Source organism: Staurois parvus, unplaced genomic scaffold, assembly GCF_062004578.1.
Source record: "Staurois parvus isolate SC_StPar_1 unplaced genomic scaffold, SC_StPar_1.0 ptg000019l, whole genome shotgun sequence".
Lineage (NCBI taxonomy): Eukaryota > Metazoa > Chordata > Amphibia > Anura > Ranidae > Staurois > Staurois parvus.
In genome coordinates, this window is record NW_028317815.1 from 20,301,996 (window position 1) to 20,328,707 (window position 26,712).

At 43.0% G+C, this 26,712-nt stretch overlaps 1 protein-coding gene across 1 annotated transcript in view; it reads left to right on the forward strand.

Annotated features, from left to right (window-relative positions):
• The first annotated feature begins 1,520 nt into the window (after positions 1-1,520).
• NAPEPLD (N-acyl phosphatidylethanolamine phospholipase D) overlaps positions 1,521-26,712 on the forward strand; it is a 36,056-nt gene continuing 10,864 nt past the window's right edge. Inside the window, exons 1-2 of the mRNA XM_089685602.1 lie at positions 1,521-1,777; positions 20,194-20,500. Coding sequence (XP_089541728.1) covers positions 1,542-1,777; positions 20,194-20,500 — 543 coding nt within the window. The 5' untranslated portion in view covers positions 1,521-1,541. The remainder of the gene's footprint in view (positions 1,778-20,193; positions 20,501-26,712) is intronic.

The following is a 26,712-nucleotide window of genomic DNA, read 5'->3' on the forward strand; positions in this document are numbered from 1 at the left end:
CCTCCCTGTAGAAGGGCGGATGGCGGTCAGGTATGTAGAGTTGTAGATCATACACACTGTATGTCAGCGGCGGTCACCTGTCTCCTCCCTGTAGAAGGGCGGACGGCGATCAGGTATGTAGAGTTGTAGATCACACACACTGTATGTCGGCGGTGATCACCCGTCTCCTCCCTGTAGAAGGGCAGACGGCGGTCAGGTATGTAGAGTTGTAGATCACACACACTGTATGTCGGCAGTGGTCACCCGTCTCCTCCCTGTAGAAGGGCGGACGGCGGTCAGGTATGCAGAGTTGTAGATCACACACACAGTATGTCGGTGGCGGTCACCTGTCTCCTCCCTGTAGAAGGGCGGACGGCGGTCGGGTATGTAGAGTTGTAGATCACACACACACACTGTATGTCGGCGGTGGTCATCTGTCTCCTCCCTGTAGAAGGGCGGACGGCGGTCAGGTATGTAGAGTTGTAGATCACACACACAGTATGTCGGCGGTGGTCACCTGTTTCCTCCCTGTAGAAGGGCGGTTGGTGTTCAGGTATGTAGAGTTGTAGATCACACACACTGTATGTCGGCGGTGGTCACCCGTCTCCTCCCTGTAGAAGGGCGGACGGCGGTCAGGTATGTAGAGTTGTAGATCACACACACTGTATGTCGGCGGTGGTCACCCGTCTCCTCCCTGTAGAAGGGCGGACGGCGGTCAGGTATGTAGAGTTGTAGATCACACACACTGTATGTCGGCGGCGGTCACCTGTCTCCTCCCTGTAGAAGGGCAGACGGCGGTCAGGTATGTAGAGTTGTAGATCACACACACAGTATGTCGGCGGTGGTCACCTGTTTCCTCCCTGTAGAAGGGCGGATGGCGGTCAGGTATGTAGAGTTGTAGATCACACACACTGTATGTCGGCGGTGGTCACCTGTTTCCTCCCTGTAGAAGGGCGGATGGCGGTCAGGTATGTAGAGTTGTAGATCACACACACTGTATGTCGGCGGTGGTCACCTGTCTCCTCCCTGTAGAAGGGCGGATGGCAGTCAGGTATGTAGAGTTGTAGATCACACACACTGTATGTCGGTGGCGGTCACCTGTCTCCTCCCTGTAGAAGGGCGGATGGCGGTCAGGTATGTAGAGTTGTAGATCACACACACAGTATGTCGGCGGTGGTCACCTGTCTCCTCCCTGTAGAAGGGCAGACGGCGGTCAGGTATGTAGTTGTAGATCACACACACAGTATGTCGGCGGTGGTCACCTGTTTCCTCCCTGTAGAAGGGCGGTTGGTGGTCAGGTATGTAGAGTTGTAGATCACACACACAGTATGTCGGCGGTGGTCACCTATCTCCCTGTAGAAGGGCGGTTGGTGGTCAGGTATGTAGAGTAGTAGATCACACACACTGTATGTCGGCGGTGGTCACCTGTCTCCTCCCTGTAGATGGGCGGTTGGTGGTCAGGTATGTAGAACTGGAGATCATACACAGAGCAGCCCTTGGTGCCCCTCCCCTTTCTCCTCCCCCTCTCCGGGCTGAGCACGGGGCGGGCGGATGGCGGTGACATGCTGCTTCTGCTGAGGAGGAGCCGCTCGTTGCTCCGGAGCTGCGTGCAGTTCCTGATCTTATCTCAGCCCGCAGGGTCGGTTGGTGGCACGGATCGGATAAACGATTATTTTCTAAACGGCAGACCCGGCGATCTGTACGCTGTGCCCCGGACCGAGCTGCAGAGGGCGATCGGAGAGAAGACGATGGCAGAGGAACGGCAGCGGCCGGACGAGGGGGCGGCGGAGACAGAGAGGTGAGCCTCCCCGGTGTAGGGTCCAGTCCTATAAAGCGTCCCCTTCCCCCGTGTATGGTCCAGTCCTATAGAGGCCCCCCCTCATTCCAGTGTATGGTCCAGTCCTACGATCATTGTAGTAGAGAGGTGCAGGTGAGGGGGGCGTGGTCACATAATGGGGATGTAATGGGGGCACACTTGCAGTGTGATCCTACAGAAAGTTTAGAGCTGGGGGCACACTTGCAGTGCATTATGGGCCTGGTACAGCACAAACAGCGTCTGCTTTTGTATTTTAAATCTATGTATATACAGTCTGAAGTATACATGCACCGCAAACAGGTTCTCCTATGACCTGCATTGTGCTCCAGAGATCAATACTGGGCCAGTGCAGGGAGAACATTGATGATAAAGAGGAGGGTTTACTAATGCTGGAGCAGTAACCAATCAGCTTCTAGCTTTCATTTTTAAAGCTGTATGAAACAAACTGAAGCTAGAAGTTGATTGGTTACTATGCCCCCCCTCCCCCTTACAGATTCTGTCTGCTGTAGTTTTAGTAGATCCCCCCCCCCCCCCCTATGTGTGCTGCATAGAATTGAATGAAGTGACACCAAGGGCCAGTTTACACCACAAAAACCTTTCTCCGGATGCATTTTTTGCACACAGTTCACACCACATGCAGTTCCGGTGCAGTTTTGATGCAGTTTATGTTCCAATATGGTTCTGGAAGAAATGCAGCATGTTCTACTTTTTTCTGCACCAGAACTGACTGCACTGGTGTGAACAGGGCCATGGGAAAACATTGCGTATGCATTTTTGATGCAGAAAAAACGCATTGGACTGCATCTAATGTGAACTAGCCCTCAGGGCCGGTTCACACTATAGAAATGCAGTCAGGATGCCTTTCTGCATGTGCGTTTTTGATGCATTCCAGTTAATTTTTTCCCCAATTTAAAGGACATGTGCGTTTTTTGATGCGTTTTGCCGCGTTCCGGTACAGTTATGTGCAGAAAAAATGCGGCATGCTCTACTTCTTTTTTTTTTTTTTTTTTTTTTTTTTTTTTCCTGGAACTGCAAGCACTGATGTGAACTATGATGTTGACGACCATATATCCTACTTTTTGTGCATTTTGGATGTAGAAAAAAAAAAGCACCTGAAACGCATGATGTGTGAACTGGCCTTTCACCACTTGCCTACCGAGCACTTATACCCCCTTCATGCTCAGGCCAGTTTTCAGTGCTGTCACACTTTGACAGTTGTGCAGTCATGCAACATTGTACCCATATGAAATTTTTATCAAGCAAACATTTAAAAAAAAAACAAACATTTTCTTTCTATTATAAAATTTTGTAAACAGGTAATTTTTCTCCTTCACTGATGTGCGTTGATGAGGCAGCACTGGTGAGGTGGCGTGGCTAGACAGCACTGATATGCAACAATGATGGGCACTGATGGGGGGGCACCGACTGGTGGCACTGTTGGGCACTGCCGGGCGTTATTGCTGGACACTTGTGGGTGGCACTGATCGTCAGTGCCGATCCATCCTCTCACAATTGCCGGTTATTGGCAGTACTTTCCTCACGCTGTGACAGTTCATTGATTCTTCCTGTCAGTATATCTGCTTGCCCGTACGGATATGCTGATATGTCTGCAGGATAGGGATGACCCATCCATATCTGCTATGTTTATGCAGACTAGATATGGACAGAGCCTGCTCTGCTCTATGGGCGGCCAGGTGTGAACAGACTCCACTGTCTGCTTAGATCCAACTACTCTCCGATCTGATCCGCCTAGACAGAGGAGTATGGATCCCCATCTGTTTGTCCATCAGATTGGAAGTAGGCTGGTGTAAACAGATACAGGTCAGCTTATACCCATTGGCCTTTAGGGTTGAATGGACCAACCATCCAGTCAAGTCCACCTGAAAAAACTGACCAACGGACCTGATTGGAACAGTCAAAAGGGACCTTATACTTATCCTAATGTAAGGGTGGTCCAGTCACATATTTGGCTCCCAGCGCTGGCTTCAGGGTAGAAGAGAGACAACTGTACAACAGTATGGATGGAGCATAGGTTCACTATATTTATTTTCATTTATTTCAGGTACTTATATAGCGCCGTCAATTTACGCAGAGCTTTACGCATATATATATTCTACATTCCCATCTGTCCCTAACCCTCAAGGGGTGTACAATCTAAGGTACCTAGCTTACATTCATATATACACATACTAGGGCCAATTTACACAGGATCAATTTCACCTACCAGCATGTCTTTGGAGTGTGGGAGGAAACCAGAGTACCCGGAGGAAACACACGCAGGCACAGGGAGAACATGCAAACTCCAGGCAGGAGGTGCCGTGGCTGGGATTTGAACCAAATACCCTAGTACTGCCAGGCGGAAGTGCTAACCATTTAGCCAACTATAAGTACAAACTAGATTGGGTGCAAGGAAGGCACAGGTGCAACGTACAGCCTGTAAAACCAATGATAGGCTGAAATACACAATGGTTGGACATTACAAGTAGTACTTGTGTTTTGGACTATATACATTAAAGTGGTTGTAAAGGCACAAGGTGTTTTACCTTTTATGCATTCTGTGTGCAGCAGCCCCCTCAATACATACCTGAGCCCTATCTCAATCCAGTGATGTGCACTAGAGCTTCAGCTGTCCTGAGTCTCTCCCTCTTCATAGGCTGAGACAGCAGCGGGAGTCATTGGCTCCCACTACTGTCCATCACAGTCAGTGAGCCAATGAGGAGAGAGCGGGGGCAGGGCTGAGCCGCTGCTGTCTGTGTGAATGGACACAGAGCAAAGGCTTGGGAGCGAGCCGGCTCAGGTGCCTCTGTATCAAGCTGTTTGCTGTTGGGGTACTTGGCAGGATGGGGGGACCCAAGAAGAAGAGGATCGGGGCTGCTCTGTGCAAAAATGTTGCACAGAGCAGGTAAGTATAACATGTTTGTTATTTAGAAAAAAAAAAAAATCTGCCTTTACAATCACTTAAGGGATGTTTGCCACAAACCTGATAATTCCACATTCAGTTCAAATGACCCTAAATATGAGTGCTGTTTAGAATAAAGTGCAACCACATACAGACGCTAGGTGTTTTTGCCTGTATTTGGTTTTGAAGGGCTGCCGGTAGTGGGCTGTATGATGCATTTGTGCCTTCCTTGCACCCAGAAATGTTGGCTTTGTACACCGCATGAGCCCTAAAGTGCCTTTTTGGAGTCCTATAAGAAGATGTAAATCTTTGTAAAGAAACCAAATATTTTTGTGAACCTATAAAAACTGGCTCCTGCTGCTGTCCAACAAATGCTGTGATAAGGGAGCAGGGATGGGGACAAGCCACATAGTGTGTGTCAACAGATGCACACAGCCCGGCTTGAGTTCCAGCCTGCACATCTGCTCCCTTAGCAAGTGGCTTTCTACAGGGGCTAACTGAGAAGAGGTGGATCACATTACTATTGCACGGAGCAGCTAAGTATAACATGTTTAATATTTTAATTAAAGGTACTTGCAGTTCACCCCCGGTGCACACAGCATGTACACTGACAGCACTGTTCTGTACCATTATAGGGGATGGATGAGTCCAGAGTTCTGTCATTAACTGTCATGCATGTGACCTTGTGCTCCTAGACTCCTGCATAGAGCAGTGTGGTGTGCTATACATGGAGTGTAAAGATAAGTGAACTAATCTGATCACTGCTTGTTGAAGAATGCAGGTCTTGTGATTTATGGTGTACATAGTTTACCAAGTCCTATAGCATGTTTGTCATGTTGTAAATCCTATAGCATGTTTGCCATGCTGTAGCCCACAATAGCTTGTACCCCTTTAGGATTTTTTATTTTTTTTGCCACTGTGCAGTGAAATATAAGCACAAAATAGATTCGGTTGTGCTCAAGGATGCAGCATATAATGACCCCCCAGGACTCCCTTATGGGTCACAAAACATAGATATATGTAAGCTAGCAAACATTGTCCGCTTGTGCTGTAGCTAGATGTCCCAACGGACACAGATCTCTGTTTGGAGGCCCGTAAGTAGTGTTTGCTGTATGGCTGATTGCACTGCATGTGCAAGGTTTACTAAACCGATTATAAACCTAGCGCTTTGATCTGTTCATGAGCAGCACATTTCATCTTTCAGACACTTTGACTTAACCAAGTCCATTTGTCCTAATTGAAGCGTAGTGATATAGACTAGCCCATTACAGCCAATCAGATTTTAGTGGTTTAGTGTAATCTTGCTTAAAAGACCTTTACCATAGTGGCAGAATCACCGTAATCTAGATACAGTCAGGTCCATAAATATTGGGACATCGACACAATTCTAACATTTTTGGCTTTATATACTACCACAATGGATTTGAAATGAAACGAACAAGATGTGCTTTAACTGCAGACTGTCAGCCTTAATTTGAGGGTATTTACATCCAAATCAGGTGAACAGTGTAGAAATTACAACAGTTTGCATATGTGCCTCCCACTTGTTAAGGGACCAAAAGTAATGGGACAGAATAATAATCATAAATCAAACTTTCACTTTTTAATACTTGGTTGCAAATCCTTTGCAGTCAATTACAGCCTGAAGTCTGGAATGCATAGACATCACCAGACGCTGGGTTTCATCCCTGGTGATGCTCTGCCAGGCCTCTACTGCAACTGTCTTCAGTTCCTGCTTGTTCTTGGGGCATTTTCCCTTCAGTTTTGTCTTCAGCAAGTGAAATGCATGCTCATTCGGATTCAGGTCAGGTGATTGACTTGACCATTGCATAACATTCCACTTCTTTCCCTTAAAAAACTCTTTGGTTGCTTTTGCAGTATGCTTTGGGTCATTGTCCATCTGCACTGTGAAGCGGCGTCCAATGCGTTCTGAAGCATTTGGCTGAATATGAGCAGATAATATTGCCCGAAACACTTCAGAATTCATCCTGCTGCTTTTGTCAACAGTGATATCATCAATAAATACAAGAGAACCAGTTCCATTGGCAGCCATACATGCCCACGCCATGACACTACCACCACCATGCTTCACTGATGAGGTGGTATGCTTAGGATCACGAGCAGTTCCTTTCCTTCTCCATACTCTTCCCTTCCCATCACTCTGGTACAAGTTGATCTTGGTCTCATCTGTCCATAGGATGTTGTTCCAGAACTGTGAAGGCTTTTTTAGATGTCGTTTGGCAAACTCAAATCTGGCCTTCCTGATTTTGAGGCTCACCAATGGTTTACATTTTGTGGTGAACCCTCTGTATTCAATCTGGTGAAGTCTTCTCTTGATTGTTGACTTTGACACACATACACCTACCTGCTGGAGAGTGTTCTTGATCTGGCCAACTGTTGTGAAGGGTGTTTTCTTCACCAGGGAAAGAATTCTTCGGTCATCCACCACAGTTTTCCGTGGTCTTTCGGGTCTTTTGGTGTTGCTGAGCTCACCGGTGCGTTCCTTCTTTTTAAGAATGTTCCAAAACAGTTGTTTTGGCCACGCCTAATGTTTTTGCTATCTCTCTGATGGGTTTGTTTTGTTTTATCAGCCTAATGATGGCTTGCTTCACTGATAGTGACAGCTCCTTGGATCTCATCTTGAGAATTGACAGCAACAGATTCCAAATGCAAATAGCACACTTGAAATGAACTCTGGACCTTTTATCTGCTCATTGTAATTGGGATAATGAGGGAATAACACACACCTGGCTATGGAACAGCTGAGAAGCCAATTGTCCCATTACTTTTGGTCCCTTAACAAGTGGGAGGCACATATGCAAACTGTTGTAATTCCTACACCATTCACCTGATTTGGATGTAAATACCCTCAAATTAAAGCTGACAGTCTGCAATTAAAGCACATCTTGTTCGTTTAATTTCAAATCCATTATGGTGGTGTATAGAGCCAAAAATGTTAGAATTGTGTTGATGTCCCAATATTTATGGACCTGACTGTAGATGGATCTTGCAGATGGTTTTAACCATCGTACCATGGAACCCTATGGTTCCTCTTAAGGTTATATGGTAAGGCTGATTAAAGACACCAGTGCATCCAGTTCATCCTGAGTATGTGTATGTCACTACCATTTTCCATATCTCTGTACCTTGTGTTGAGGAACACGTCTAAAAGTTGTTGGGTTTTTTTTTTTGTGTTTTTGTTTTTTACATTTATCTACACTCCCCACTGACACCACCAACTGTGGAAGGGAGATTCAAATTTGAACTGCGTACGGGGTTCTTTACTATTAGAACTGGCAACAAGTCAGGATATGGGGGTGGCTGACTAGTAGTTGTTTGGCCAGGCTTCCGAGGGGACCCAAATGACCTACAGGTATAACAATAATATTAATAATAATTTTACTAAGCGGCACAGATTGTAATACCTACTGGGGCCCCTTGACTGCATAGGCTGTTTTCTGGAAAAGGTGAATTTTATCCTTCAAGCTTTTGTTCAACAGTATGATCAAATTGCTCAAAAGACAAAAAAAAAAGTAATGTACGTAACCAAAGAAGGAAGTGAACAGGGCCTGCATGTTTTGCAGGATTAGGTACAAACATTGATAATTAAAATTAAGTGCACAATGTGTGTAAATTTTATATTAACTTTGTGTTGTGTGAGTAACAGGTAATCCCTTACTAAATCTCTGGATAAACCATTGTGTTGTGTGAATTGAAAGCTGTTCTTAGAAGCTTTTGTAAGAAAGAGAGGAGGTTGGGGGTTGATTCAGTACACAGGACAAAGTACACTTTTTTTTTACAAATCTTTAGCAGTATTATGGTATGTTAAACCCAAATGAAACCAACCATCAAATAAAGCATTTCTATGTTATTGTACCGGTAATATAAAAAATTAACACACAGTAAATGGCTGCATTAGTTATACAGTGGGCCACGTTTTCCTCAAAGTACATGGGGGGGGGGGAAGGAATGAACATGCCATTTTGCGCAGACAGTGTTCCTGCACAATGGCCCTCTGGGACTTTTAGAGGTGCATTTATATTAGATGTGGGTCAGATGGGTGCTATGACCCTTTCCACTGTCTTGTGGGCCTGTCCACAGATTACTGCTATCTAGCTGTAAATTGATACACAGTAAATAAATGGTTTTTACTTGGCAAGTTATTGGTTAAGGTGTCTAAAATTGGTCTTGCACAGGGGTTTCATGGTGATTGTGTCTACCACTAAAACTAGGCTAATTGGGTCCATCAGAATGCAAGTGAATGTGAACAACTAAGCGTTTATAATAAGGACCTAATAAAATATGAATAAACCCAAAAACAAAAAACTATTTTAAATTATTGACTTTTTCCACATGTTCAAAAAGGCAAACTTTAGATTTTCATCTAAACAGTGCCTGTGTAAACAAGTGACACACACAATTTATAAGGTGTATTCTGATTTTCTAAATGAATGAAAATGTAGATTTGTCAACAATACCAACTTTTTGAGGCCAGGGGTGTAGGTACTTTTTCCACAGTACACCATTAAACTTCTTACCGTTTTTGTTGCATAAAGACTGGGGTACACATCAGCAGGTTCAGCAGGAACTGGCCAACTTTCGATACATGTGCACTGCTGTCTGTTCAACAGAACCTGGTTTAATGAAGAGCTGAAAACCAGCATTTGATCAGTAGGTTGACTTCTGTTCACCTGCAGTGGCCACACATGAATCAAAATTTAGCTGGTCCCCGCTGAATTGGTCAAATTTTGACTCAGACCCAGCTCTCACAGAGCAGGCCAACCTCTCGGCTCTGATGCAGGCTATAACGGGCTGTCAAACTACCTTTACCACCAAGATTGACTCCCTACAGCTAGAGGTAGGCCTTATCAGAAAAGCTTTTGATAAGATCTGTCATCGCATGACGGAGGCCGAGTGGCAGCTGAGAGACACGGAGGACTCGGTGAGAGAGCATTCCGCTCTCCTGCACACCCTTCAAGTGATGGTGAAACATCTTGAGTCTCGAGCGGAAGACGCAGAGAACCGTAACTGGTGTAACAACTTCCGGGTACTGGGTCTGCCTGAGGGAGTGGAGGGTTCTGACCCCACGGCCTTTACTGAATGTCTCCTGCATACCCTGTTTCCCCAGGCGGCCTTCTCGCTCTTCTTTGCAGTGGAGCAGGTGCATAGGATGCCTTCAGGCTGGGGACGTCGCCCCGCACATTCATATTTCAGCTACTAAACTTTCGTGACCGTGATCTTGTCCTACGAGAAGATAGATGCTGTTCGGTATGAAGCTGCACGACTCATGTTCTTCCCGGTCTTCTCCGTGGATACTCAGAAGCTTCGTAAATACTTTGACTAAGTGAAGCAGTCTCTCCAGGCCCGAAATATCAAATATATTATGCTGTTGCAAGCTCGTCTACGGGTGGAAGATGGGGGTGCAGTTTGCTTCTTCACATCGCCTGAAGATACTTTTCAGTGGATCAATACCCTACCTCGTGGATGACCCTGGTCATTACTGCCTATTGCGACTACGGTCTCCATATTGATGCCTTTGTTGCTGAGTCGGGCCTTGGTTTGTGCTTGGGAGCTCTCCCTTGAGACAGTCCTTATGCATTGCTGTGGGCCTGGTTTTCCGTGCTTGCCTATGGGGAGAAACTATACCCTTGTCCACTGGACTTGTTGATGCCTGTCGTGGAGGGACTTTGTGTGTTTCATTTTTCTTTTTTTTTGTGTCTGTTGTGCAGAGGTCAACTGAAGATGGTACCCCCAGCCTTGACTGGGTGATGACTTTCTTACATCCCGTCCGTTGGCGGCATCCCTTTTATGGACTTGGTATACCCGTGCCTTATCTTGCCTACTAATTTGTTTATTGTTCATGACCCCAACTGGTTGTTGATCATGTTTGGTTCAGGGATTCAAGCGCACCTGAGTTGGATTGGTTGTGCAGGGTGGGGGTGGGAGGCTGTTTGTTCTGTGTATGTGGGTTTTATTATTTTTTGGTTGAAGGACATACTATTGTGGACAGCAATTGCTTGTGTACCCTGTTGATGTTGGCCTGGGGGGTCTGGCTGTTAGTGTCCAGCAGAGTGACATATTTGGCCCTTTCCCTATATAGCTCCGCTGACCTTACTTTCGTGGAATGTCCGAGGCCTGAATTCCAAAATTAAAAGATCTCTAGTCTTTAACTTCCTTAAGGCATACTGCCCTGATATCTGTATTTTTCAAGAGACACATCTTACCGGGAGTAGAATGCTCAGTCTTAAAAAGCCCTGGGTGTGCCATTATTATCATTCTACCTACTCTAACTGCTCGTGGGGTTAGCATAATTATCCATAAAACCCTTTCATTTGTTATACTTCATGCAGTGGTTGACTCTGTACCCATGGTGATGGTAGGCCTGTATACTCCCCCTCCAATTTAGCAAAATTTGATTGTCCTGGGTGGAAGTGAGACACCTTACGCTGTGACACTTTATTTGAGCGCTATCTTCCCCTTAGTTGCTTAGTCGCCTCCCATCCCTTTTACTCCCCTGAGTGTGTTTTCTGTATGTGAGTCCCCCCAGAATGTACACTTTCCTCTTGGTCTACCCTATTTCTTCTTATTTCTGCCTGCTGTTTTCTTCTCTTTCTACTTCCTGTATTTCCTTCTACTGCCTATGTTTCCCCCCCCCCTTCCTCCTCCCCCCTCCCCAGGCTGTATTGTTCTATTATGTATTGTGCTATTTGTTGGTTCTTTGTGACCTGCTGTTGATTGTTTGAGCAATTGCTGGTTGATGCTTCTGTTGTGACACTCATGTTTCTCTTTTTTTTTTGTAATAATGTCATTGCGATTCACATGTATCATGGTTTATTATTCTAATAAACATTCCTTCTGTTATTTATTTTTCGATCCATGTTTGGCCAGCTTAACCACTTCATAACCACACTATAGCTGAATGACAGCTACAGCTCGGTTGTCCAGTTCTGGGAGGGTATCGTATGACGTCCTCCCAGGACACGCGCAGCACACTCGGCGCTCTCAGTGTTTGCTGTGGTCCTACGGACACAGCTGATCACATGATGAGGTAAAAGGCCCATCACAGCAGCCTTTTACCACATGATCAGCTGTGTCCAATGAAGCAGCAGATCACCGAGTAAATACAGTTGCCATTTATTGGTAGCACTTTGCTCACGTTGTAACAGCGTGAGGAAAGTACTGCCAATAACCGGCAAATGTCACAGAACAGATCGGCAATGATCATCAGGGCACCCACCAGTTCCCGTCTGTGCCACCTATCAGTGCCCATCATTGCTGCATCATCAGTGCCCATCAGTACAGCCTCATCAACTCACATTAGTGAAGGAGAAACATTACCTGTTTGCAAACTTTTGTAATAGAAAAGGAGAAAAACTTTTTTTTTTCCAATTTTTTAGTTTCTAGTGCAAAATATAAAACACCCAGTAGTGATTAAATAACCAAAAAAAAGCTCTGTGTGAAAACAATTATAAAAATGTCATATGGGTACTCTGTTGCATGACTGCGTATTTGTCGTTCAAAACGTGAGAGCGCCGAAAGCTGAAAATTTTGTCTGGGCACGAAGGAGGTAAAAGTGCCCGGTAGACAAGTGGTCATGGATTGTGGATATTCGATTAAAAAAAAATGGCCTTATATTCAACATACCTTATGATTACTATTTGCAACGGACTTTGGAGGGTGAAGGCACCCTCATTTCCAACCTATAGTACTTGCATTGCTTCTTACTACTTTTTCTATAATTCTTTAACTAGGGTATGCTGCTTTGGATGCAGTGATTTCTAAATGGCATTCCTGCCATACAATTTAGCTCTGTGAAGAGCACTTCATACAGTTTTTGATGAGCCTGGATCGTAAAGGCATGGATTCAGTAATTTTTTGAAGATGTAGTTTGGCATGCTGAATATTGTCATCATTTTTGGGGCAGTGACTTTTTGGCTTTGGAACTCTGTTAGTAACCTTCTGCTTGGAATACATTGTTATTTGACACACCTTTTATATACCTGGCACCTACTCCTAATTATTAAGTCTGATTAGCAGTTACAGAAGGTGCAAAGGTTGTGGTATTGTTCTACTACTAGAAGGTCTACTAGTTACTAAATATAAAGGGTGACCTACTTTGTGTAGACAAATCAAAAGAATGTTAAAATATTTTAGAAACTTGTTTTATTTGTCACAACTGGTCAAAATCAGGTTTTACTTTAAGAGCCATGATGCAAAAATCCCAAAAGATTCAAAAGCCTTTTGTCTTACAAGTGTTTTTACAGCGTGCCTGTGTGTGTGTGTATATATGTATATGTGTGTGTGTGTGTGTATATATATGTGTGTGTGTATGTATGTATGTATACAGTCATGGCCGAAATTGTTGGCACCCTTGATATTTCTCCAGGAAATCATGTATTTCTCACGAAACGTATTGCATTAACACATGTTTTGCTATACACATGTTTATTCCCTTTGTGTGTATTGGGACAAAACAAAAAAAGGGAGGAAAGAAAGCAAATTCGACATAATGTCACACAAACCTCCAAAAATGGGCTGGACAAAAGTATTGGCACCCTTTCACAACTGCGGATAAATAAGAATGTTACAAGCATGTGATGCTCCTGTAAACTCACCTGGGGCAAGTAACAGGTGTGGGCAATATAGAAATCACACCTGAAAGCAGATAAAAAGGAGAGACGTTCACTTAACCTTTGCATTGTGTGTCTGTCTGTGCCACACTAAGCATGGACAACAGAAAGAGGAGACGAGAACTGTCTGAGGACCTGAGAACCAAAATTGTGGCAAAATATCAACAATCTCAAGGTTACAAGTCCATCTCCAGAGAACTAGATTTGCCTTTGTCCACAGTGCGCAACATTATCAAGAAGTTTGCAACCCATGGCACTGTAGCTAATCTCCCTGGTCGTGGACGGATGAGGAAAATTGATGAAAGATTGCAACGCAGAATAGTCCGGATGGTGGATAAGCAGCCCCAAACATGTTCCAAAGACATTCAAGCTGTCCTGCAGGCTCAGGGAGCATCAGTGTCAGCGCGAACTATCCGTCGACATTTAAATGAAATGAAACGCTATGGCAGGAGACCCAGGAGGACCCCACTGCTGACACAGAGACATAAAAAAGCAAGACTACAGTTTGCCAAAATGTACTTGAGTAAGCCAAAAGCCTTCTGGGAAAACGTCTTGTGGACAGATGAGACCAAGATAGAGCTTTTCGGTAAAGCACATCATTCTACTGTTTACCGAAAACGGAATGAGGCCTACAAAGAACAAAACACAGTACCTACGGTAAAATATGGTGGAGGTTCAATGATGTTTTGGGGTTGTTTTGCTGCCTCTGGCACTGGGTGCCTTGACTGTGTGCAAGGCATCATGAAATCTGAGGATTACCAAAGGATTTTGGGTCGCACTGTAGGGCCCAGTGTCAGAAAGCTGGGTTTGCGTCCAAGATCCTGGGTCTTCCAGCAGGACAATGACCCCAAACATACGTCAAAAAGCACTCAGAAATGGATGGCAAAGAAGCGCTGGAGAGTTCTGAAGTGGCCAGCAATGAGCCCAGATCTAAATCCCATTGAACACCTGTGGAGAGATCTTAAAATTGCTGTTGGGAAAAGGTGTCCTTCCAATAAGAGAGACCTGGAGCTGTTTGCAAAGGAAGAGTGGTCCAAAATTCCGGGTGAGAGGTGTCAGAAGCTTATTGATGGTTATAGGAAGCGACTGATTTCAGTTATGTTTTCCAAAGGGTGTGCAACCAAATATTAAGTTAAGGGTGCCAATACTTTTGTCCAGCCCATTTTTGGGGTTTTGTGTGACATTATGTCATATTTGCTTTTCTGCCTCTGTTTTATATTTGTTCCAATACATACAAAGGGAATAAACATGTGTATAGCAAAACATGTGTTAATGCAATACCTTTTTTGTGTGAAATACTTGATTTTCAGGAAAAATATCAAGGGTGCCAACAATTTCGGCCATGACTGTATATGTATGTATGTATGTGTATATATATATATATATATATATATATATATATATATATATATATATATATATATATGCATAATAATGTAACCTGCTGAAGTGTTGCATACAGAAACGTTACATTATTTGTGTCAATACCTGTACAATAACACTGGGCATACATTGCTCAAATTTCGGTTGATCATAAATGAAATTTGCTTTTTTTTCATTTGAAAAATCGAAAGCCAGACAAAAAATTCTCTGCCAAACAGCACTTGTATCCAATCAGATGCAGTCACTGTTGGGTATTTTCATAATGGGGCAGCACCTGCTGCCAGAATACAATAGTCATAGTGGAAAATTTAGTTTGTCCAAATTGTTTAGCACGGATGGTGGAGTTGGGGTGTGTGTGTGTGTGTGTGTGGGGCGCAAGTTTAACCCCTTCATGCCTACGGGTAAAACAAATCTTAACGCCTGAGCACAATTTTGCAACTTTGACATGTGTTAGTAAAACCGTACATATCATCACAACTACTTTGTACATCCAGGTGAATTATACTTTGTTTTTTTTTTCAGGACAAATTGGGCTTCCATTTGCTGGTAAAAGGTAATTACCTTCGACCAGCAGTGGAGCAGGAGTCTACGGATCTCGATTTGGAAATACACTTGGTATAGTTGGTTTTAACAGGGAGATATGGAATCCCAGATGAATCTTCATATTCTTTGGAAGTATTAATTTGAAAGCCACAGGGTTAATTGAGTGGGGGGAAGAGGGGCGGGCCGCTGGTCATTTGTGTGCTCCCAGCACAAAGACAGGTATGCAAATATGTGGCCACACGGAAAAAAGCCCAGTTCTGTGAGGCCGCATATTTGTGTGAAGGGGTTAAAGTGGTTGTAAACACTCTATGCATGAAGGTAAAAAATCTGTGTGCGACAGCTCCCTCAGCCCCCCTAATAATTACCTGAGCCCCTTCACAATCCAGCGATGTGCACTAGAGCCTCGGCTCGCTGGGGATTCTCCTTCTTCAATGGCTATTGGCTCCTGCTGCTGTCAGTTACAGCCAGTGAGCCTATGAGGAGAGAGAGAGGACGGGGCTGGGCCGCAGCAGTGGTTCGGGATTGAGCCTGTGTGGGTGCCCTCATAGCAAGCTGTTTGCTCTGGGGGCACATGGCAGGAGGGAGGGGTCAGGAGTGCCAAGACCCAAGAACTGGAGAATTGGGTCTGCTTTGCCCAAAACCACTGCACAGAGTAGGTACGTATGACTAATCCTGTGTTTGTGTTTTTTTTTTTGTTTTTTTTTCCCTATAACTTGCCTTTAATATCACTTTAAAGACTGCAAAGTGCAGTGATGATGTGAAAATGCATTAATACAGGATTGGGCGATGCCCAGGATTTGGATAGCCAGTGTGTGTGACAGCTGGCACCTAAGTTTTAAGGTTTTCTCTAATTGTTGTCAATAGACATGGCTCCAGGTCTGTGTCAGATTCTCTGTCCTCCATTGCAAGATGTGGTTCCATCTGAAGGCCCCTGGTGTGTCCCGTAGTACAAGGTGTGTGAGCTCTGCAAGTTATCAGAGCCATCTCCTACCCTTTGGCTGATTTTTGTCTTTCTTCACTAAAATAAGTTCACCATCGTGTCCCTTAACCAGTACCTCTTCCTGAAAAGCAGCTGGTGAGCCACAGCTGCAGTCTGTACTCTCGCTGAGTGGTCCCCTTTCCGTACCATCATCACACCGTATGGTTTTCTAGAACTCAAGAGCAAACCACTGCTGGAAAGCCAATAGGAAAATTCCATATCACCCAGGCAGCAAAGTAAAAGTCCAAAGAAGGGTAAAATAACTGCGCAACCTCTGTGTCTGTTAATGCCCCTACTTAGTTCTTGTAAGTGCTTCAATAGTAAATTAAATAATGTGTAAAATAGCACTATAAATCAGCAAAAATACCCAAAACAATCAATCTCTCTGTTGCATTCATCATTTTACTTTGAGTGACAGTAACACTTATTATCCTTAAAGGGACAAAAATAGTATAAATTACATAAACATGTCCATTACACAAGTCCCTTCAATTGTGCCTTCTCCGAGTGCTGAGAAATACTTCTTTAATTCTTTACCTGCATCAATGGCACCACCATTCATAATGTGCTCTCACCTGAACTTTTGTACCTAGAAGTGTAAGCAATAGGTCAAATGAGCCTTCCCATTTAATGGCCCTGTTCCTGGGACATCACAACTCTCTCCCTCCTGGGGATCTCTCCACTGGCTCCTGAATGGAGCACAACTAATATAAAAAATTAACTTTTTTACGTTTTTGGCTTTTTTTTTTTTGTCTTTTTCAGGAAAATCAATAATCTAACGTGTACAGAAAATTTGGCATATCTGTGTGATTAACATTTTAGCAAGTGAATTAAATAATTGAAAATGCTATAGATAAGTTGTGCTTTAGTGTGATAATGGCAGAGTGCATTCAAATGGTGGGTGCAATATATTAAGCACATTGCATGTAATGTGAATAGCTGTCATTGGATCAGAACTGTTATGACTGTCACAAGTCAGGGTTTTCCACTGGCTTCCAAGCACAAAGGTTTTAAAAGCTTTAGGTAGCATTCAACAATAACTTCATCTTTCAAGTTTCCCCAGAATGTAAAACCTGCAAGAATGATCAGTATTCCTGGGCTCACAGTAGATATGAATAGCTATGTTATAAATAGAATAGTCTGGGGATATTACACATAGCATTAACAACTGCCATAATGCCTAAAGAAGGTGCTAGAGGCTGGATAAAACTGTTACATAATAATGCAGGTGCTAGTCTGCTGTATTCCGCTATGCACAGGGCTGGTTTCGCTCCCTGTGACTGCCTTGGGTGTATTTTTGACGTTCTTACAATAAATTATTCAGAACCCTAGGAAAGTTTGACATAAGATGCACTGTAATATTCCCATGCTGAAGCAGGGAAATCTAAAGCTGATGAATTGTTACGAAGATGTGAATATCTGCAGATTTATAACTCCGGCTGGAGAGCCTGTGAGTTCTGTGGAAGTAAGCGACAATGCTTTTATATTTAAAAACATTTATATTTAATATTTATATAAAAAAATAACAATATAAACATGCGATTTTTGTTTCCTTTCGTAGTTTTGCTCAACAGACTGTTGCTGAGACTGTAATATCGACTCAGTTAAAATGAATTTTGTATCTAAAGCCAAAACTTTTAGAGGGAATGGGAGAAGGTAATAAAGCCTTGCGCACCCCTTAGAATGGCACATTAAACTGGCATGAGTGGCATGTGCCACATTAACAAATAGACCTCTTGCAAGTTTATCTGCACCTATTTCTTTTTGTGTGTGAGATAACAAATGGGTTTGAGTTTGACCCCTAATTAGCAAAGGGATACAATATACAAAACTGCAGATCTCAAATTGAACCTGGCATACAGGATGTAAACTGTCTGCTGGTAGCCTGACAGACAACTGATATGTCTCTCTTTATTCCTGGCTGTCAGTGACTGTAAATGCAGGGTTAACAGCCTTCCTCCTGAGCAGCAGAGTGAACGAACCGTAGTAAGTAGCTACAGCTCTCTGGCGTGTGCCCCCAAAGTTACTAGAAACAGTCTCAGCTCTGTTTTTCTTAGTTTGGAAAAGTGGGGCAGGCTTTATGCGTGCACCACTCTTTGTTGATATCTCCCAATATGTCCAGGTGACTTTCGCTGGTACAAAAAGGTGATGAAAAACCAAAAGTTGAATAGGTGATCAGGAGAAACTCTTGGTCTAAACTTAGATCAGTGTTCATTAAGAGGGTAGAATAATGCATTCTTTTATAGGCCACTCTCTTCGTTTCCAATATTTTTTATTGAAAAATTTTCCACAGTAAATTATGTAAAAGGGTTACAAAAAGCATTACAACTTAACACTGCACACACCACATAGGACAGACAGCATAATAGGCCACTCTTTTCTTTGCATGTCTGTACACATGCATTGTGAAAAGTATTGATTTTCAGTTTGGAAACATCGTGGCATTTATAGCGGCATACAATTTTATATAGTGTCTCTAGTTTGGTCTTGTTTGCAATTGTAAAGTGTTAAAGTCTATTTTTTTATTTTTTTGTTATACTCACCTGCTCTGTGCAATGGTATTGGAGCAACTCTGATCCTCCTCCTTCTCGGGTCCCCTGCCGGTTATCTTGGCTTCTCCTCTTCTTCGTGTGTCACCATAGCAAACGGCTGCTATAGGGGCACATAGTGTCCACTTGCTCCCGAGCTGCATGCCATAGACACACACAGTGGGACGTAGCCCCATCCCCCACTTCCTCCTTACTGAATTTGATTGACAGCAGCAGGAGCCAATGGCTCCTGATGCTGCTCGAGTCCTGTGTGAAGGGAAAGAGAGGGGGGAATAGATGCAGCCATGCATAGCGGTGGATCTGTTCTTTCCTCCTCCTCCACATAGGGAAGGGAGAGGACATAAAAATAAAAAATAAAAATTTCTACCTTAATGCAAGGAATGCATTAAGGTAAAAAATATTTTTAGCTTTAGTATCAATCTAAGCTACTGTGTATCCATGATGTACTGTATTATAAGATTAAAATTATTATTATACAGGATTTTTATAGTGTCAACAGTTTGCACAGCTCTTTACAATCTAATACTTGATCTGATTGATGGTATATAACCAAGGTCAATAAATATCACTTGACCTAAATCTGCTTGATGCAGCTTACACTATACTTGTACATTAGAGCAATGAGTGGTAGAACTGCTGCTTATACCATTCAGAGGAGTGCTATTGTGTGGCTTCATCTGAATTCCTCTAGAACAGTGCAGATTGCAGTGACAGTGATGTTTCTATCTACGCTCAGCTGTCACATTCTCATGTTAATTGCATTCTCTCTTCTGTTTGCTGGTTACATAACTGCCCCAATTCCTATGAACTTCAGATATTCAGGTATTTTATCCAAAGAGCGTATCGTGCCATTTAAATACATAATTCAGACTACTAATCTTGATCTTAAATAATATTGTCATGTATTGTTCATAGTAGTAATTTCTTGACATATGTGTTATATAAGTTTGGTCAGCTCTCTCTGGTTTTCAGATTTCAATGCTGCTTTTTGATAGCTGTACACGGACTCATTGTGTGGCGATGCATCAAAGATGTCATTGTTACTGGTGATCATCAGGCAAGGGAAGAATGAAGAATGGGCATACAAACAAGAGTTTCACAGCAATGACCATGGATAGTATTCGTCATGGAAAATTTCTCATTTACTTGAGACTGACCACAGATATCTTATGTTTACTAGCAATTTGCAAATTCTGTAAATATATCATGTCTTCTCTTGTAATAAAAGTACATATTGATATACGTGTAACCAGGTTGAATAGGAGACACTTCATATTGCTGCCTCTAAAACATTGTCCTGATGACTTTTCTTCTTTAGTATAACTTGGATTTTTGTTTAGTAATTCTATACATGTAGCAATATGTGTTCTATATAAATTGCACACATAATATAGATTTCAAACTTCTGTTTTTAGATTATATAAGGCTTCAGAAGAAGATGAAAGAGATGAAGAATGTTTAACATCTAATCAGTATCCAAAAGAGACAGTCCGGAAACGCCAAAACTCAACACGCAGTTCAAGAAGCAGCGAGTCTTCACGGTCTTCTAGAAAAAGCTTCAAGCTGGATTTGAGGTTAGAAGAGGATGTGACTAAGTCTGTAAAGGGCAAGAATGGGAGATTTGTCAATCCTTGGTCTACCTGGAAGACTCCTGCCTTTCACAGTGCTCTGAAATGGGTTATAACTGAGAAGGATAATAGCAGTGTCCCCCATTCAAAGGAGGTATGTGTGATACAAGTTTGTTCCCTTTTTTATTTATTTTTTTTAACATTTTATTTATAGAAAATGAACATAATCCACTGTTAAATACGACCTATACATTTTTTTTTTTACAAAGAAGTGCAACATCAGTCAATATTTGATTATGGAAAACCTATGCTTCATAGTGGAATTTTCTCTAACAATTCAAGCAAAAACGTAATGACTGCCATCTGCATTTTAAAATTTGTGTCCATGCGAGTGCTCAGGCCAAGGTGGGAGTACTAAAGCATATGCCCCTGTGAGGGCCACGTTTTCCCGTTTAGGGGAAACGGGTGTACATTTGCGTAAAGTCTGTGCGGGTACATGTCCCCAAACTCAAATGGTGTCAGATTGGGAGTAGTGGCTGTACCACAATTACCATGAATGGGACTGCCTGCTTGCTGATAGCCAGAACACCTGTGCATACCATGCAGGCAAACACGGTCCTTATATGGATGTACACCCATGTGAACAACGACTTAAAATACACCATATCCAAACTGCTTTCACATCTCTAGGTACAGTCTTATTGGGCTGTAGATTGTCCCGTTTGAGGGATGCAAGAGGGAGATTTCATAACTGAATTGAATGCCAATGGATCTTGGCTACTCCAGAAGGGCTTCTTTTCTATTAAAATTCTGGATAGTTTCATGAGAATTAATCACACCCATGTTTAAGGTGATTGAAGCCATATTCGTGCACTTGCAACAAAACGGTTGCGCATGATCTTCGTGTTATTTTGATTTTTTTTTTTTTCATTTGCACTAACTGATAAAGTGGAACTATAGGCAGCTTATCCACTTCAGGACTGCCCGCCTTCTTGCGATGTACTGTGGACGGGGTACCTACAGGCACAGCGACATACCTGTACATCGTTGCTTTCTTCTGGGTCCGTGTGCAGTAACCCCTGCTGTCATTGGCTACAGGATGAGTTTCAGAGGGTCCCAGTCAATGATTTTGCCTGGGACCCTGTTGATCGCCTGCAACTAATAACAGATCGCCCTTGTGCCTGTATTTGAAAATACAGGTGCTTGATCTAGCTGGTTATTCTCTTACTGGACCCTTTTCGGACCAGGAGGAAAAGAGACTCGTACTGTGAGTAAAATTGGCACATTTACACACACACACACACACACCCTTTGATCACCCTCAGTTAAACCTTTGGTCACCCAGCCAGTGCCATCAGTACATTGTCGTTGTACAGTATTTTTCATCGATCACTGTATTATTGTCAGGTAGTGTCCTTCCCAGCCAGGGTGTTAGATTGCCCGCACACTATTTCACACTATAGGTTGCTGACCACCACCATTACTAGTATAGTGTATCTCCGGATCAATATATTAAACAGAGATATACTAGTATGCCCTTAGTATACTGCTCCCAAAAACGCAGCGTGGGCAGGATCATGCCCAATACCTGCAATACGCCGAACTGTAGCTTTAGCAGAATTAAGCCTTTTCTTCTAGCACTAGTAGGTAAATTCTATTTCTAGCGGTTCAAGCAGTCCTTGACAACCTTGAGATTTTTACTCAGTTGCATTAGGTACCTATACATTTAGTGAAAGGTAGACTATTGAATAGGCCTACAGTATTCTGAGTGTGACATATGAAAGCAAAGGGGAAGCTTTACTGTTAGAATCAGGCTCCAGATACAAACCTGAAGAAAGCAGCGACACCCCAACAGGGAGCTCAGACGATGGAGAAATGGTCCCTATTAAGATCAGGTGTACCCGACCCCAGGTAGCGGAGGTGCTAGGAACGCATGAGTTTTCTCATATGCAGCAGGGTGAAATACTAATGCGCACTACCTTTTGGTGGACTGGCAAGCACCAGCGGCCTAGTATATCCTGGCCTTTTACACCCAAACACTTCAGTATCTCATCGTGACATAGCGATTCCCAGAAGTGCAGTCCAACTGGCGAGGTAGCTAGCACTTGAAGCATCCTGCAGCCATCAAGAAACTGCACACAGACCGTTGAGCCCATAGTGTCCTTCCAGAGGTGCTTGCAAATCCTGATTGGCAGCCCCCAGATTCAGCAACATCTGTTATTCCGCCATTCATAGCCCAACCTGTAATTCAGTTGGAAACTGAAATTTTAACTCCCCTTGAATCAACTGCAAATTTAACAACTCCCCTTGAATCTTGAACAAAAAAGAATGAACCGTGGTTCTATTGGTTCACAGACCCGATTCACCATATGTCCATGTTCTCTGCTGCAGTGGTCAGGAAACGATATGAGACGATAATGCATTTCATGCATTTTTGTGATCATACACTCTGTTGTCCTCAGGGTGACTCTGAATATGATCGGCTTTACAAAATTCAGCCCCTCATAAACTACTTCTCCGAGAAATTCACAGATGTGTATACGCCCCATCAAAACATCTGCATAGACGATTCCTTTATACATTTCACTGGGCACTTTGCAATCAAGCAGTATCACCCCAGCAAGCATGCTAGATCTGGGGATAAAATGTATTAGCCTGGTGAGGGGGGAACAGATTATACATACAAATCTATAGTTTGAGGGAAGAGACAGTGAAGTGGAGCCACCCTGGATGCCCACACTACATGGGGAGCAATGGCCGGATAGTATGGGACTTGTTGTCACCCTTGTTTTGGAAGGGGTACCATTTGTATGTGGCACTTTTTAGACACTTATTCAACCTTGGAATTGGCTGCTGTGGCACCGTGCCACCTAATTGTTCGGACTTCCCCCAACAGCTCAATAATTCCCGACTTAGGGGGAGAAATCCTGCAGTGAAGTGGAAGGACAAACTATATGACAGTCCAAATTTGCACTGTATCTTGTGTATTTGAAAAGCCCCTCTGTGTCCATGAATATAATCAATATGGGAGGCAAAGACTTCAATGACCAAATGAGGAAGTCGTATTTAGTTTCCTGCAGAGGTAGACACAGGTACAAAAAGGTGTCTTTTTATTTCAATTGGCTGTATATAATGCTTTCATAATTTTACAAAGCAACAGGAAGAAGTGGATCCTTCCTAAAATTTCAGGAAGTCATCATCACGGCCCTTTTGTATCCAGAAGGTGCTGTGGCCCAAACCCCAAATCCAGATGCAGTTAACCAGGTGCATGAGAAGCATTTTCCAGATGTGCTCTCTAGTACCCCAACACAAAGGTCACCCCAAAGAGAATGTGCCTGTAGTAGACACGGAATAAGATAACTTTTTTTCTTTTCCTCTTGTCCTGGTCAACCTGGTCTCTGCATTAAGGATTGTATCCGTCGCTACCCCACAATAGTCTAGGGTACAGCATGGCAAACACTAGGGCACACAATTCACACACAAGGCTCTTGAAAGATGTATAGTCTGGAAGCTATCGCATTTTGAGAGACCTTAAAAATAAAAGGCTAGAAAGTTTTATAGTTATAAGTTACAAAAAGTGAAAGAAAAAAGTTATTTCATTGAGTTAATGTTATATCGTTTTTGTTAATCGCTGTTGGCTTTGCAGGAATGCCAATCCGCTGTAGCACTGATCTGTTTATTCTGATAAAAGCAGGGTGTTGGAGATATCTCATCTGCAGTTAAAAAAAAAAAGAACGTGTATATATAACGTTAGGGATGCATCAATACTGGTGTCTGTGCCGATACTAGGCATGTGCACGAGTATCAGTACTTGTGCAAATGCACCAATACCTGAAACCGATACTGGAAGTGACGGAGGCGAAGAGGGCGGCGGCGAGTGCTTACATGTACCTCGCCGACTGCTGTACATGTCCTTTGCTGACTGCTGTACGTCTGGCGTTTGAGTCTTGTGCCTTGCTGTACTTCCGGCAGTCCTGTTACATATCCCTTGCTGTACTTCTGTTGTTGAGTCCTCAGTGCTTTTACATGTTTCTTGCTGTACTTCTGGCACTAAGTCCTATTACATGTCTCGTTCTGTTGGTGAGTCCTGTTACATGTCTCTCTCTGTACTTCTGGCACCAGAGTACTATTGTTACATGTCTCTTACTGTACTTCTGGCACTGTTACATGTCCCTTAAAATAGGTGTCGGTAATTGGTATTGGCAAGTACTTGAGGGAAACTGGTTCTCGTTCTGGGTCTTTAAAAATTGGTATCAGTGTATCCCTAGTGTATGCCATAGCATGAGGGGCCTGGTTAGTGGGTGGATCACTCCTATTGTCCGGTATATACATTTTACATTTTTATTAGCAGAGATTTCTTCATCCACATTAATTGACTGTGAATGGAGGAATCTGTTCTTCCTTCCTTTTTTTTTTCTCTTTTTTTTACGCCCCAGCAAGAGGAGCGTGGGGTGGTCAGCGGGTGGTAGCTCCTATGAATGGGCATATAGGTTTTTCACTTTTTTTTTTTTTTTTTCTTCTGGCTGAGATTTCTTTATTAACATCGATCAATGTGAATAGAGGAATCTGTTAGATTATTTTTTTCTTTTCATTCAGCCCACAGGCTGCATGGAAAACACATTACATGTATGCTCAACATTAGCCTCATGTCTCTTCCTCACTATCACAGTTTCGGTGGACATGAAATGCCAGGATAGACCCCTTTTTGGAAAGTAGACACCCCAAAGAATTTGAAAAGAGACATGGTGAGTATTTTGAAAATCTCATTTTTGGCACAAGGTTTTGGAAAATGAAAAAAGAAAATAAACAATACATGTTCATTTGCTTTCTTCCTTTTCCAAATGAGATTTCCTTCATTTTCTTCATTTGCAGATCTCAAATGAGATCTGCAAAATACACGATATGCTTCTTAGCAAATATCATAGAGTGTCTGCTTTCCAAAAAGGCGTCATTTGGAGAGGAGTTTGTATTATCCTGGCATTTTAGGGCATCCGAAACTGACCAGTAGTGAGGAAGCAACATGAGGAAATTACGCCCTTTGAAAGCCTGAAGTTGGTCATTGGATTTTGGGCCCCCTTACATGGCTAGGCTCCCAAGAAGTGTCAAACGTGGTAGCCCCATACTCTGGAGCAGTAGCAGATTGTGTTTTGGGTTATAATTCCAGGTATACCCATGGCATGTGTATACAACTTTGTGTGTGGGGTTTTTTTTTGTCATTTTTTTAAAAACTTACAAGAAGAAATAAGAATTTCTATAGGCTCAACATGCCTCTCAGCACATTCCTTGGGGTGTCTACTTTCCAAAAATGGTTATTTGAGGGTTTTTTGTACTGCCTTGGCATTTTAGCACCTCAAGAAATATGATGGGCAGTCAGAAAGTAAAAGCTGCTTCAATTCCAGTATACTAGATATTACCATAGTTTGTAGACACTATAACTTTCACACAAACTAATACTTATTGGTATTTTTTTTTTTTACCAGTCATGTAGCAGAATACGTTTTGGCTTAAATTTATGAGGAAATTTGAGTTTATTGGGTATTTTTTATAACAAATTAGAATATTTATAGTTTTTCTTATAAACGTATTGGCCTTTTTTTCGTTAATATAATTAAAAATAAACAACTCAGTGAAGATCTAATAGCACCAAAAGAAAGCCCTATTTGTGTGAAAATATTATATAAATATTAATTTTGGGTACAGCTTTGCATGACCGAGTAGTTACCAGTTAAAGTAGTACAGTGCTAAATAGCAAACAAATGCTCAGGTCATGAAGGGGGAACACCTTCCAGAGCTACATGATCCCTTTGATACAAGGCGACACTGTTAGGCTGGTCACTTAGTCAATCTTATTTCATTCTAGAACAGAACGAGTAGGCCCATTATAAGTGGTTGATAACTCCGCATCTGTTAAATTCTTGATCCCGTTTTACTGGGGACAATACTCTGTACCTACTTTGACCCAGTGGCGGTGTAAAGTAGATGATCTATGTCTTCTAGAACAGGGCTTGAAATTTCCACTCGAATGCTCGCCAATGGCGAGTGGAAATTATGGTGGGGGCGAGTGTGCCCCCCAGGGCCGTCTTGCTGAGCAGGCTCGGAGCTCAGGCCGGATCTGTCATTGGCACTGGGAGCCGTCAGACTGCTCAATAGCTGAGCGCAGTGAAAGCAAAGCAAGGAGTGTGTGCTGTGCTCTCTGCCTCCCCCTAGAGTGCAGTACCCGGATCTGTGAGTGAACAACGAAGTACTGCGACCTTTTATGGGGGGAGGGGGGGGGGTGGTGTGTGTGTAAGTGTATATGTGTGTTTGTGTGTGTCTGTGTATGCATGTACAATTGTACATGTGTCTGTGTGTATGTACATGTGTGTA